We start from the raw sequence: 15,289 nt of genomic DNA on the forward strand, positions 1-15,289 counted from the left end.
CATCAAAATTCAAAGGTGTTATCTCCCAAAGGATTTCAAGGAAGTCGAAAGATATGAGTTGCATCATTTCTCAGATGCAAGTGTTAAAGGATACGGTGAATGTTCTTACTTGAGAGCAATCAGTATATCGAACCAAGTCTACTGTTCTTTAGTTATTGGTAAGGCCAGGGTTACCCCTACAAAGGTCACCACAGTACCCAGACTTGAGCTTTCAGCAGCTGCTATTGCTGTTCGAACAAGCAACCTGCTTAAAAAGGAGTTGGATGTTCAAGCCCAAGAATTCTTCTGGACTGATTCAAAGGTCGTTCTTGGATACATTAACAACGATGCTAGACGATTTCACATATTTGTGGCAAATCGCATTCAGCGCATACAAGAAGGTTCCAATCCGGATCAATGGAGATATGTGACCTCTGAAGATAACCCCGCGGATCATTCATCAAGAGGTCTGACAGTTAAAGGACTGGTTACTTCCAATTGGTTCACTGGTCCAGATTTTCTCTGGCATAACGAACTTCCTGCTAATAATGTTAAGGTGGGAGAGTTGGAAGCTGGAAATCCAGAACTACGAAAAACTTTTGTGCATAAGACCCTAACGACAGAAGAATCTCTGCTCAGTCGTTTCTTAAGGTTCTCAAAATGGACAAGACTGGTTAAAGCCATTGCACGACTCATACGATGTGTCAAAGAGGTCAAGGGTTCACTCTCCAGAACCAACAAAGTCACCAGTCTTGAGGAGAGGAAAGAGGCGGAGTTTTTCATCATAGCTACAGTCCAAAGAGCAGTATTTTCTGAAGAAATCCAAGATCTAAGCTCCAAAAGGGAGATAACAAAGAACAGTGCGAACAGGCTGCATAAACTGAATCCTTTCTTAGATGAAAAGGGTGTGCTCAGAGTAGGAGGTCGGCTGGAACGTTCTTCTTTGCACACATACATTAAACATCCAGCAATCTTGCCAAGCAAAACCCATATATCACAGTTGCTCATTGACCACTTCCATCAAAGGGTTCATCATCAGGGTCGTGGGATGACCATGAACGAGCTCCGATCAAACGGCATCTGGATATTGGGATGCAGTCACACAGTGTCTTCTTACATTTACAAGTGTGTGAAATGTAGAAAGTTCAGAAGAAATACTGAAGTACAAAGAATGGCAGATTTACCGTGTGAAAGAGTGGAAGCATCACCTCCCTTTACTTATTGTGGAGTGGATTGCTTCGGTCCATTTTACATTAAGGAGGGAAGAAAGGAACTTAAACGCTACGGTCTGTTATTCACATGCCTGTGCTCGCGTGCTGTGCACATAGAGCTACTTGATGACATGACATCTGACGCTTTTATTAATAGTCTTCGAACATGATTGCCATACGTGGAAATGTTCGGCAGCTTTGGTCAGATCAAGGTACCAACTTTGTTGGAGCAAGACGAGAGTTCTTGGAATCCGTAAAGGAAATGGACCAAGAAAATCTAAAACAATTAGGTTGTGAATTTGTCATGAACCCACCATCTGCTAGCCATATGGGTGGAGCCTGGGAAAGGCAGATTAGGACAATAAGAAGTGTGTTGACATCCATTTTGGATCATTCATCCAAAAGACTTGACATTTCATCTTTACGTACATACCTTTATGAGGTCATGGCGATCATAAATAGTAGGCCCTTAACAACTCACCTGCTCAGTGATCCCACTGCTCCACAGCCTCTTACACCGAATCATATCCTGACCATGAAGTCTTCAGTGGTTTTACCACCACCTGGTGAGTTTGTGAAAGAAGACCTTTATCTTCGCAAAAGATGGCGTAAGGTACAATATTTGGCCAATGAATTTTGGACCAGATGGAAAAGGGAATACCTGCTGAATCTTCAGCAAAGAAACAAATGGTACAAGACACAGAGAAATGCCAAGATCAATGACATTGTGATTCTGATGGATAATAGTCTACCCAGAAATGAGTGGAGACTGGCCAAGGTCACTAAGGTGTTCCCTAGTGAAGATGGAGTCATTAGGAAACTCAAATTGTTGATGAGTGATGCAACACTTGACGACCAAGGAAAAAGAGTTAACAAGCCAGTATATCTTGAGAGACCCATCCACAAAACAGTTACTTTAGTCGAAGCTGAGTAGCTCAGTACTGTGATACATGACTTGTTGGATTACAGATATTTGTTGTTTTTCTTTGTATTCAGGTGTAGTAGGAAATCATCTGTGATTTGGTGGGAGTGTGGCTGCCATCGGCAGCAGTTTGTGCAGTTTGGGTTGATTTCATGGTTCTGATTTGGTGTAGATAAGTTAAGGTGTGCGGATGGTTCCGAAGCGGAACCAATGTTTAATGTGTTGTTTCATTCCGGGACTTTTTATGGTGACACGCAGCACTCTGTGTAAGGCAGCATGCTTCTTTTTTGCTGTTAGTTGATGGAGAGGTTTCGGTGAGGCATTAAGGCTCGTGTAGCTGATTGCAAGAAGACGTTACACGGAGTTTTTTGTATTAACCCTTCCAGGTTGAAGCGGCCAATGAGGTACGCATTTTTTTGTATTTTAATTTGTGTCTAATAGTTGTCTATTCTCTAAGTGAATGTGTTTCTGTAAATATGTATTTTGTGTTTGTACAGTTCTCACGGCATAGTTATTAAACGCCAGTAACAACGAAGAACGCCTTGTGTCCGTTTTCTGCTTGGAGGGAGTTACAGCGGGGCTAGGTCCACCCAGGCGTTTTTCACAGGTGGATTGTTGCCATGGAGACTAGAGGATTTGTCAAACATGAATGAATCGGAGCAAAACTGTAGGGCAAACAAAACGTGACGGAGGATCTGATGCTGCTCTAAAACCGACAGCAGAGAAAAACTTTAACGTTTCATTTATTATTATTATTATTATTATCAAACATAATTTCACAACCAGCAATGCTGATAAGAAAATGTTTAATTAAAGCACAGAAACATGTTAAATTACAACCAAACGAACAGATCCGCTGCAGGTTTCCCTCCAGAACCCAGAGAACCGAGCGGTTCTACACCACCAGGTCCAAACGGTTCCGATTCAGCCCAGAAAACCCAGTAAACCCAGAACTGAGTCGGCTTTTATTCTGAAACCAGAGAACACCTGACCAGGTCAGATTCACACAAAAACAGGTAGAAAATGCCCCTGACATCATCAGTGATGTCACTGCAGGGGGCGGGGCTGTTTCAAGGCACTAACGTCATCAGAACAGGTGAACAGGTGGAAGCTCGTTATCTACTGATCGATAATCAATAAGCAGGAAGTGACAGATTAATAAAAACAATTAAAATTCAGGAAAAACAGATTTCAGCCGATCTGTGGAAGTTCAGCACCAGAAACTCACACAGGTTGATCGACTGACGGCCAATCAGGTGATCGCCAGATGGATAGTCAATCGATCAGTCGATGATCGATCAATGAAGCAACAGAATGGCTTCATAAATCAGATCGACTCAAAAATCTGATCAGAAATCAGACAGGAAAACAGTGAGAAACAGGAAGTAAGTATGAAAGGAAGACAGGAAGTCAGGTGGAAAAACAGGAAGTGGACAGGAAATCTAACAGGAAGTGAGGTACAGCAGCACTGAAGTGATTTCTGGAGTCAGCTCTGACAGTTCACCTGTCCAGGTGATCAGCAGCTGTTAATCTGGGACTAAACATCTGGATAATTTCACCTGCCCAGGTCAAAGGTCATCTCTGAGCATCGACCAGCTGGACCTCAGCTCAGTTCAGACAGGTAAGGCTTCCTCAGGTGTGACTGGCGGTCAGCTTCAGAGGGGAGGCGGGGCTAAACCGTTCATCGGCCCCGCCCACCGACCAGTTGACCAATCAGCAGAGGCGTCTCCAACCACACGGGTCAGCGAGTCACAGTGAGACAGGTGTGTGTGCAGGTGTGTGTTATGTGTGCAGCCAGGCGTGCTGCAGGCACTGCGCCGCCGTGGCGCGGCGCTCCGGCTCCATCTCCAGCATGGTGAGCAGGAAGTCGCTGAACTGCGCCGCCTGGTCCAGCGGCCACTCGTACTTCTCCAGCAGAACCTCAAACAGACCCCACGGCTTCAGGTTGGAGATGTGCCGTAGTTCACCTGGACAGGTACGTCGAGAGAAACAGCCAATCAGAGAGCCAATCAGAGAGCCAATCAGAGAGCCCGGTGGACCTGTCTCACCTCTCCTAGTGAAGTATTCCCTGGAATACCTGCCAGACAACGCGAAGGGCAGCGGCAGCGGACCCAGCAGCTCCATGATGTGGGCGATGTGATCTGCAGAGAGGTTACACAACTAAAGACACTGAGGAAGTACAGAACCAGAACCCGACCAGAACCCGCCTCGGTACTGCTGCTCTACCTTCGTCTCTGGTGTAATCTTCTCCTGAATGCGGCTCGAACAGGTAATCCCCGGTGGCGAGCTCGAACGCCTGGAGGAGGAAAACAGGTCAGACCCGGTTCTGGACCCGGTTTTATGTTTTGTGCCTTTTTGGGAAGGTTATTTCCAGCAACCAGGTTATGGTTGCAGCAAAACATGACAACGTCCTGGAGGGGCTGAACATCGTTACTGTATTTAATTTGTTTTTATGTTAATTAATAAGTGATATAAAAATCACTTATATTTGATAAATATTAATTTTTAAATATTTATCATAAAAACATTTTTACTGTCAAATCAACTCATAAAAGCCACAGAGAGTCTTAATAAAAATAACAATAATAATAATTGCATTATTTTTATTATTATCTTCCAGCCTATCAAGTTGTCTAGTAATAATATTATATCAATATTTGAGAGACACTTGGGGTCACCCTAGAGACACTTGGGGTCACCAGGTGGTGGCAGCAGAGAGCTGCCATTAAAACACCAGAACCTTTGAAATGCTTGAAACTGATCAGTCCTCTAGTTTACCAGCAGGGGGAGCCGTTTGTGTGCAACCTCAAATATTCTGAGGAGTTTCCAGAAATCCAACAGAAAGTTTCTGAAAGTTATTGACTGTGTGTGTGTGTGTGTGTGTGTGTGTGCACGCACCATGCAGGCGGTGCTCCAGATGTCCGCTGGAGGCCCGTACTCCGCTCCGATCAGAACCTCTAGGGCCCGGTACTGCCTGGTCTGGATGTCCTCGGTGAAGTGTTTGTGCTGCTCAGACACAGTGAGGGAGAGAGGGAGCCGTCTGATTGGTCAGAGCTGCACAGGAGGAGGAGGAGAGGATGAGGATGTCTCACCACCCAGCAGGCGTTCCCCAGGTCGGCGATCTTCACTCGGAGCCGGTCGGCGTTCTGCGGGTCCAGAGGGTTCAGGACGAAGTCTGACGAACTGAATCCTGCCGACAAGAGAACAACTTCGCTGGGATTGGTCACAAACTCAGCCAATCAGATCGCTGACCACCTGCTGGTGAGTCAGCGTCATTACACCGTCGGATACCGACACCGACCAACCAAGCAGGTAGAAAACCAAACATGTTCACTTTCCAACGTCCAATAAGATCAACACGATCAATACAATCAATATGATCAAATAATTTCTGCTTCAGACTCCAAAAGAAGAACAGAGAGACAACAGAAAACTTAACTTTTATTTATTAACGTTTATTTCACCAGAAAATCTTTTTGAGATTAAAAATCTCTGTTACAAGAAAATCCTGGCCGGGATATTTTTTCACATTTCAAGAATAAACGAAATAATTTTATGAGAATAAAATATTACGAGGAAAAAGTTGTAGGACAATAAAATGACATGAGAACAGTCATAGTGTAATAAGAATAAAGTCACACAATAAATCTAAATACTACAGAAGAAAGAAACAGAATCCTCCATAAAATGACCAAAGCAATAAACCGAAATACTTCAGACATCAAATCTTGATCAATCGAATCTTTGCTCTCATTAAAGCAACTTGTTTTTATAATTCTCTGACTTTCTTCTGCTAACATCAGGACTTTATTCTCACAATAAAAAAGACAAAATCTTAATCTGGTTCTAATTCTGCATTGTAACAACTGAACCAAATTATTTGCAGCAGATTAACGTCCAACAGAACGTCTCACCGTCTCGTCCGCTGGAGCATCCCGACTGGGTGGAGAGCGCCGACTCAGAGGTCGCTGACATCACTGAGCTGGAGAGCCCTGATAGGCCGGAGGCGGGGCTGGAGAAGCGTCCAGGGGCGGGGTCACTGAACCTGTCGTCCAACCAGGAGCTGCTGGAATCTGGGCTTGGCTTGTGATTGGCTGTGGAGCAGAAAGTGTTGCCGTTGGCGACCACAGAACCTGAGAACAAAGAAACATTTCTGCTGTGTTTTAGTTTAATGGACAATTATGCAGAACGAGAGAACATTCATGTTTCCACGCATCGCAGCAGGAAGGAGAGTCACCAACAAGACAACGCAACAATTCACTGGCAATTCAGGGAATGCAACTCAAAATCTGCTAGGATCAAGACATTCACAGACTTACTCAGTCCCGTCTTCATACTCTGAATCAAAGTGTGAACAAACACCTAGTGCTAATGCTAAGCTAGCGACCTGTAAACACACCCAGACAAACCGTGTAAAACAAGAAGTTACCTACATGTCAGAGTAACTCGGTCTGACTAGAGGGGATTTCTGCTCTCACTGTTTGCTCAGTAGGAGGGATTGCTGCTAAATCAATGACTGACTTCAACTGAATGCATCGTGTGACCAAAGTGGAACCTGGAACCTGGACAACTCCTGGTATAAACACCTTTAAACAACTTGCTAGAATGAATGAATGAACGAACGAACTATATTAATCCGCAGGCGGAAAAATCGACATTTCAGTACCGCCCATCCAACAAACAACATGGGTAGCCGGGTGCCTGATGCTGCACCCTGGGGGCGCGTCGGGACGCAGCGGGGGGGTTAAAGCTCCTCAGCACAGCAATCAGAGTAAAGTAAACCATTAACGTCCAACAGGCCGGTTTTACTCACAGGTCGGCTCGGCATCGTCAGGCTGCTGTAGACTTTCCTCCTCATCCATCCTCTGGAAACACAGAGAAACACTAATGTTCATCTGACTGGCTGCTGCTACATCACTGTAGTATCCATGAAGTACTGTTACTGCAGTATGTACGAGGTACAACAGGTGTACCTGTATATCCATGAGCCTTTCCTCTAGGAGCTTCTGTTGACGCTTTGCCTTCCTTTTCAACTTTTTCTTCTTGTTTTTTGACAACTTCCCCATCTACACACACACACACACATACACACACACACACAGGTGAGGCCAGGCAGGAGCAATATCTAGTTTATCTCAAATTGTGTTGATAACTTTCTGCCTCAGGAAGTGGGTGTGGTCGTGGGGGCGGGGCTAAGCAGGTCATGTGACACCTGGGACTTAAGGTGAAGTTTCTAAATATGTAATTTCTCTGACAGCCACTAGGTGCTGCTATAACAGCTGCCTGCCTGCCTGATGTCACTGAGGCCACGCCCATGTTTAAAAAATACTGTTTTTGCTAACATTCACCAAAACCCCAACTGGAATCGAAATCATGATACGTTTATGTCCACTAAAATGTATTGATTTATCAAAGTGAGATAACCAATCAGAACACAGCAGAGGTCACACCTGGGCACTCACCTCTTCATCCCTGGGAGCCGTGCTAACTAGAGACACACAGATGGAAGGAAACCATCAGGCAGGAAAGACAGAAACAGAAAGAAGAAACGGTTCAGTTAGAAGAAGCAGGTGAAGGAAAGACAGGAAACCACAGGAAGCCAGATCAACCACAACCCACAGGTCCGAGTTACTGGTCCCAGTAATCACACTGACAGAGTGGCTGGGAGAAGTTCTGAACTCTAAAATACACCTCCAGCACCTCCTGACCAATCAGCTGGTGGCCCTCACCTGATGACCCTGAAGGGGGCGGGGCTCCGGCTCTCTGCCAGATGGTGGCCTCAGCCGCCAATCTTCTGACGTAGACGTCGTCAACAACTAGGAGGATGTTCTCCGGCTTGATGTCCGTGTGAATAATCTTACACTTGGTGTGAAGGTAGTCGAGTCCCTGCAGCACCTGCAGACACACAACCGATTTTGGGTCAGAACCATCGAGTGGCTACAGGTCAATCAGCCGGAGTACGATGTGGTCAAGGTGTCCTAATCACCATGTCAGAGTTAAGGCCTCCACATACTAGGGCCTGCTTCACTACGCGGAGGTCCTGCGTACTTGAGGCGAACACAAAGCTGCTAAAGGGAGCTTAGCGCTCAACAAACGTTCTAGTATCCATTTGGATTGTGGGAAATCAAGGATTATTCATGAGAAATGTAAGCAACAGATACCCTAGTCAATGAAATCTGATCCGTTTGCAGACAGAGTGCACAGAGTTTGGATGTCACCAACAGAGTAAACCATGGAAGTATCTTTAGAAAGAATATGGTACTAAAAATATCACCGATAAACAGTATGACCATATTGTCTTTGTCCTAGTTATGACAGAACCATGAAGTATTGACCCTTTGCAACGTCCCATGCAAAAGGTCAATAAAGTAAAACCCAGAAGAACACTTTGCTACATGTTTGTGGCAGTGGTACCTGTCGGATGATGGTCTTGACACAGACCAGAGGAAGTCCCATATAGTTTGATTTAATGATCCATTTTAATAACTGATGACCCAGAACCTCCAGAACCATACAGACATCTGAGAGAGGCTGAGGAAACTACTGAGACGGGTGGACAACGGGTGGACACAGCCTGGGGACAGAAGGACAGCTCAAGGTCAAGGATACGAACTCCATTGATTCCAGAGATCTTGAAGTCATCAATGAGCTGGACGATGGTTTCTCTGTACGAGTCGGAGGGGTCGCTGTCCCTCACCTGGAGAGAGACAGGTTACCTGAGCACACCAGTAACCGCTGGTGGTAGAGATCAGGACATTAGATACTCACACATCGCAGCAGTTTGATTTCATCCAGAGCTGTCTCGGTGTAATGAGGAGCGCTCTTCACCACCTTCATGGCCACAAAGCGCTTCTTCCTGAAGAAAACATACATTGAGAGTCTGAAACGAGTCGATCTGTTGAAACATGCTTTTCAAACATAAGCTGCTACTGACTGCAGGTCCCAGCAGAGCCACACTGTGGAAAAGTGTCCCCAGCCCAGTTTCCTGACCACATGGTAGCGGCCGTTGAACAGGTCTCCGATCTTTACTGGGTAGTACCCACCTGGAGAGTCAGAGACCACAAAGTGAGACTTGTCTCCAGGTACAGGGCAATCCACAAATACCTGATAGTGACAACATGAGAAGGCTTCAGTTTGAAATGTAGGCCGATCTATCCATCAATGCTGACTGACAATGTGTGTTAGCAATGACTAACCTACTGAATGCTCTCAGTCACTTCTCACCCCATTCCTCTAAATGGTTTGGTTAGATGGACAGATACATGGATGGCCCTGATGGTTTCAAACTTCTTCTATTCCCAAATTATGGAGACCACGGTGGTTTTCATACCATTCATTGTTGCCAAAATGTTTTTTGTCTTGCATCCATCATCCTTTTCTGGAATTTGTTCCTTGAACCAATCCAGTCCTTGTGGTCTACAGACATTTACTTTGACTTCACTTCTTGGTTTCTGCCCTGACGTAGACTGTCGCTCGTGGAACTTTATACACACATGAGTTCCATTTTGAAATTATGCTCAGGAAACTGCATTTACCTTGGGTGCACTCCAATCACAGTGCCTAAGGAGCGAGACCAGGGGTAGGCAACTCCAGTCCTCAAGGGCCAGTGTCCTGCAACTTTTACATGTGTCCCTGGTCTAACACACTTCAATCAAATGGCTGAATCACCTCCTTAGTCAACTTTTCCAGAGTCCTGCTAATGACCTGGTCATTTGGCTCTGGTATGGTCCTCAAGCGCTGGAGTTGCCCACTCCTGGTGTAGAAGATGTGTCAGTCTACGGGACTGGCTTAGCTTATCTTAAGCTATCTTAGTAGCTATGCTGCTGTAGCCTTAGAGGTCAACATGACTCCAGCGTTTCCGTACCCAGAAATTTCAACCATGCCACTCTCTCCTCCATACTATCAATGTTTTAGGAACACATACAGGCTCTCTGCAAGACCTGCTCTAGGCAGGATTGTAATCTGGACTTTGTGCTGTATTGGCGATCTGTCCAAGGTGGAACTGCCAGGAAGTCCTCCCCCCGCAGGGTAAAGAAGAGTTAAAAGGATAAGAACATGTTCGGTTTGAATGGCTGAAGTCAATTAAAACGGACAATGTACATCTGATTGGCTGCTAGCTTACAGATTGCAACAAGCTGTCAGTGATGTGACATCTTTCTACTACAAGTCAGGGAAGTATAACTGATAACTTCTCACAGATTCAAACTAACCCTTTAGAGAGCTACATGGTGCCACTGTCCTAGCTTCTCTTCAACTTGAGAGGCAAAAATGTTTGCAGCATATTGAAGTTGACTTCATGTAGCCATTTTGTGCAGAGGTGAGAAGATGGTCAGGTGTCAGTAGTAAACCCGAGGGTTTAATCAACTCACCTTTACAATAATCTGAAGGGTCTTCCTGCTCTTCATCATCAGAGCCAAGCAACTGGGCTGGGGGCAGGGTTAACTCTACAGGAGGCGAGGTCTGATGTGGAGGGGGCATAGCCAGATGAGATGGGGCAGATGATGTCATGGGAGGGAAGCTGAATGGAGAATCCAGAGAGCAGAGGAGAGAGGAGGAGGAGCACAGAGGGTGGGAGGAGGTACTGGAAGTAAAGGTCATCGAGGTCAGGAGGAAGGGGTTGGAGTGGGTGGGGCTTAACATACTAGTGGGAGGAACTTTAACAGGGTTTTGTGCAAATACTGCAGACGTCTCAGAGGTAACGCCTTGAGGTGAGGTTGGAGGTGGTTGGAAGAACTCAGTAAAACCGTGTGCTGAGGCATTCTGGGTAATGTTAACATCTGGTGGTGACTTGTTGAGACTTTGGCCAAAGCTTTCTAATGCAGCAGAAGATGATTGGCTAGGGCACTGGGAGTTGTTGAGAGTAATCTCAGTGGGTATTATAGTTTCTACAAGTTCTGGAGTGAGTATTGCTATCTGGTTTATGTTCTGGGGATGCAGTGCCTGGATTATCTGGTGGGGGCTCTGAGGAGGAAGTGGTTGAGTAATCTGGTTTGGACTGTGGGAACTTGGTGACTGTGCTGAATCCTGGGGACTCTGGGGGCCAGGTGACTGGGTGTTCTGGTGGGGGCTCTGGGAATGCGATAAATGTTGAGGACACTGGGAACGCTTTGACTGGGTGTTCTGGTTGGAGTTCTGGGGTCCAGGTGAATGATGGGGACTCTGGGGAACAGGTGACTGGGTGGTCTGGTGGGGACTTTCAGGAAGTGGTGACTGGGCTCTATGATGGGGGCTCTGGGAATGGGGTGACTGGTTTATGTGGTGGGGGCTCTGGGGAACAGGTGATTGGGTTGACTGGTTTGGAATCTGGGATGTTAGGGACTGCTGGGGACCTTGAAGGCAGGGTGTCTGGATGGATCTCTCGGGGGAGAGTGTGCCAGACTCTGGAGCCTCTGGACCTTCCCCATCGGTGCCGTATGTAGGACCTTCTGGGGGGAGCTGGTCTTTTTGGGTGTCATCCTGTAATGGTATTTGGAGGGGAGTACCATCAGTCTTCAGAAAATCACTGCCCTCTTCAGGCCTGAAAAGGGAATTAAGGGTGGAAAACAATTTTAGAATGCAAGGTTTGGAATGGAAAATCCCATTTTGATCCAGTTTATTCACAATGAAACAATGATACAACAAAAACGGCTTTCAGTTTTAATCCAATTAGTCATCTCTGAGTCTGGACTTATGCAGAAGGTTTCTATACGAGTCCAATTCAACCTCCATGCAGCTGTGGCCCTGGGACCATATCCCAGACTCCTACGTCTCTCTGCCCAGCTGTCTGATGATGTGATACCTGGAGGTTTCAACTACACCTCTCTCTCCTCTATAGCAGTGGTCCCCAACCCCTGCGCCGCGGACCGGTACCGGTCCGTGGACCAATTGGTACCAGGCCACGCAAGAAATAATTAAATACTTCCATTTTATGTGTTGAGTCTGGAGGATCTTTTATTTTGAAAATCCTTTAACCAGATTCTGTTGGTTACGTCCTGTGCGCCAACATTGAGCCACAAGTAGCAGAATGAGTTAGAAACAGCAGCAACAGCATCGGTGTCGGTCATCTCGGTGTCGCATCCCCCCCCGGTCTGCGAAGTCTCGACCGGTCCGCGGCACTAAAAAGGTTGGGGTTGGGGACCACTGCTCTATAGTATCAATGAACTGGGTACACACACAACTCCTCTGCAAGATCTGCTTTAGGCAGGATCGTAATCTGGTCTTTGCTCTACCTTAAAACCCTTTATTTATTGGCAACGTGTAACCGAGAAAACAGAGGCAATGTTCTCTCAGATAGCTGCAGAAGATCATTCTACTGGAAGCTGCTGAGCGCCACACTGAGCGCGCTCAGTCCGGTCCGTCATGGGAACGTCTGGGATGATGTGGAGGGGACGCAGTACCCGGTCCTGACGGTGTCCATGAGCTCTGACTGACCAGTGTAAACTAAAACCAGCTGCAGATGATGTCACGGCGGCCGCAGCTCGTGTGTCGGCCCCAGTGAGCACGCTCAGGCTATTTTGGTGCTGCTGAGGCCACGCTTGGACGTGTCACATGGTGCTGCTGCACGCCGGCTCAGGATCCAGCTCCTGCTTCTATTTGTGGCTCAACGAGTCTGCGGGTCAGCGGACCTGCGTCTGTCAGCTTGTGGTTCCGGTGAGCCGACCCGGTTCTGTCGGACTGACACCAGGAAAGAAAATCATTCAGAACCAGAGCATGGTGGGTTTCTACTGCGGATCCACCTTCACTCACTTTGATCTGCAGACTCCACCCCCTGATAAGCCCCTCCCTCTGCAGCTACATCACTTCCTGCTGTGACACACCCCTCAGTGTTTGTGTGATCTGCGTTCCTACCGGCTGTCGTCAGCTCGGACTCTCCGGTGTTTCTTGCCTCGCCGTCGTTTCTTGCCTGTGGGGGCGGAGCTTCTGACAGCCGCTGAGAAAAACAACAAACAGTCAGAATCCGTTCCCATCACTCACCACCAGAACCAGAACCCGGTGACTTCAGGTTCTGGATAGAACTTAATGCCAGACTCAAACATGTCATCAGATAAGATGGGCTCTCCAGCAGTCGGGGATCAAACCACCGAGTGACTCCATCATGGCTATTTAGAGCGTCTGATCTGTGGCGTCACAGCCAAAGCTCCTCACAAAGACAACTTCACCAAAGTTCATCCAGGAAACACGGAAACGGCGCTTTGCTCCACACCGAAACTAAGATATAGACATTCAGCATTAAACTAACCACAATCTTTGAGGTTAAGTTAACCAGAATTGACCCCAGATTACCTAGATTAAACTAACCAGACGGTTCAGGGTTAAGATAACCAGAGTTTGTCAGTAGTCAGGCCAAGTTAATCAGACTCTACCGGGTCAAACTGCTAGAGAAGATTTCTGCATCACTTCTTACAGGAAGCTGCTACATAATTTGGACCTCCGGGCAGCTTCTGACCGGACCCCAGCAGAACCTGGTCAGGTTCTGATCATGAAGGACCTCAGAGAAGCAACTCGGAACCAGAACATGTAAGGGTTAAAATGAAAGCAGTACAGCAGGATTTGAGTATTTCTGGGTCAACTGATCCAGACCGGAAGCTGGAGCATCTCTGGACCACCTGATCCAAACTGACCGAAATAAAGTAAGAAGTGTTTTTAATGGAGTCTGGTAGAGACGCTGGTTGGACCCAGAATCACGGTACCACCCCCTGAACCGGGTCAGGCCTTCTTTACCTATCAGCATGTCCGGTTCTTGTCTTCCAGCCGAACCGGTTCTCAGGCAGAACCTTTCCGAGCAGCACCAGAAGCAGGGTCTGAAACGCGGAGATGGTCCGGACGGGACCGGACCGCGGCCTGTCGGTCAGCAGACGGTTCGGCTCCGTTAGCTCCGTTAGCTCTCTTGCTGGTTCCGGATCGGACTCCGGGTGTCTGTACCGGCTGGATCCCGGTTCTGTTTCGGTTTTGGGACGGGGTCCGCTCCGTTAAAGAGGCTGTGCAGCACGTGCTGGTTCGGTTCTGCCCTGAACGAACTCAACAGCTGCTCGGTTTGACACCGGACACCCGGCTCTGCGCATGCGCACTGACCTGTCAGGCTGAACCCAGCAGGGGCGGATGTGGAGGATGTGGGGCCGAGGGTCAGTCTGTCCTGACAGGAAGTGAGATCAGAGAAAACAGGAAGGCGAAAGACTCTCTAGAAATCTCCATACAGTTTCCATTCATGTCTCCTTCCTGTTAGTGAAATATGATCCATATAAAACGTTTTATCCCGTCCAGAACCATGAACCCAATCAGATGATTCTTCATCCAGACATTTCCCAACCCAACCAAGCAGATGGAGCTTCTGTCACTTTCATGAAAACGTAGCTGGTCTTTATTGGTACTGAAGAGATAAACCCAAACCAAAGAGAACCTAAAACCATTCTGCTCCGGTTCTGAGAGTTAGAGCTCCGTTCGTAAAGTTACACAGTCAAATATTAATTTGGGTTAATTAACCTGTAAAAAGAGGAAAAAATGGGGGTCCAACTTATATTTTCATCATGTTATTCATTCATTTATAAATGTCAATTTCAAACTAAATGCATAGTAATATACATCCTAAATATACTGCTCAAAAAAATAAAGGGAACACTTAAACAACACAATATAACTCCAAGTAAATCAAACTTCTGTGAAATCAAACTGTCCACTTAGGAAGCAACACTGATTGATAATCAATTTCACCTGCTGTTGTGCAAATGGAACTTTGTACAGAACAAAGTATTCAATGAGAATATTTCTTTCATTCAGATCTAGGATGTGTTATTTGAGTGTTCCCTTTATTTTTTTGAGCAGTGTATTTAGTTAGCATGTTAAATATGTAATATAAATATTTAGCTCCAACTTAAACATATAGTTAGCAAGCTAAATATATATCTTCAAACTAAATATTTAATTCAAAGGTAAATATTTAGATTGTAAACTAGATGCTTACTAATTAAGTATGTAGAAAATATTTAGTGGACTGGGCCAGGGGCCCCCGGCGGCGTGAGCAAAGAACCGGCCCTGGCAGCGGAACAAATAAAAATTAAGAAACAATAATTAAAATTAGAACTTTATTTTTATGATACAAACTGTTTGACCTGTGGCCCTTCACAATAAAAGCACATTTAAAATCTGAGACAGACTCATCTTTATCGTGGTCTTCCTCACAGATATTTACAGGCACATTTAC

The 15,289-nt window shown here is 46.2% G+C and overlaps 1 protein-coding gene across 3 annotated transcripts; it reads right to left on the minus strand.

Annotated features, from left to right (window-relative positions):
* Positions 1 to 2,901: 2,901 nt before the first annotated feature.
* On the minus strand, positions 2,902 to 14,187 carry LOC102229763 (SRSF protein kinase 3). 3 transcript variants are annotated; one of them, XM_014470977.2, is made up of 17 exons: positions 13,813 to 14,186; positions 12,940 to 13,021; positions 10,482 to 11,629; positions 9,047 to 9,155; positions 8,881 to 8,968; positions 8,722 to 8,809; positions 8,527 to 8,633; positions 7,842 to 8,007; positions 7,575 to 7,600; positions 7,086 to 7,178; positions 6,926 to 6,977; positions 6,027 to 6,245; positions 5,205 to 5,302; positions 5,011 to 5,118; positions 4,339 to 4,408; positions 4,161 to 4,253; positions 2,902 to 4,079 (listed from the first exon to the last, which is right to left on the minus strand). In XM_014470977.2, exons 1-17 carry the CDS (start codon positions 13,820 to 13,822, stop codon positions 3,895 to 3,897), a joined length of 2,742 nt encoding a protein of 913 aa, XP_014326463.2. In that variant the 5' UTR covers positions 13,823 to 14,186; the 3' UTR covers positions 2,902 to 3,894. The 3 variants fall into 3 exon arrangements, with proteins under 3 accessions (XP_014326463.2, XP_023189785.1, XP_023189779.1); XM_023334017.1 differs by having other exon boundaries at positions 2,902 to 4,253; positions 6,027 to 6,206; positions 13,813 to 14,187; XM_023334011.1 differs by having other exon boundaries at positions 2,902 to 4,253; positions 13,813 to 14,187.
* Between the last annotated feature and the right edge of the window lie 1,102 nt (positions 14,188 to 15,289).

The sequence above is a fragment of the Xiphophorus maculatus genome, chromosome 1, assembly GCF_002775205.1.
Source record: "Xiphophorus maculatus strain JP 163 A chromosome 1, X_maculatus-5.0-male, whole genome shotgun sequence".
Lineage (NCBI taxonomy): Eukaryota > Metazoa > Chordata > Actinopteri > Cyprinodontiformes > Poeciliidae > Xiphophorus > Xiphophorus maculatus.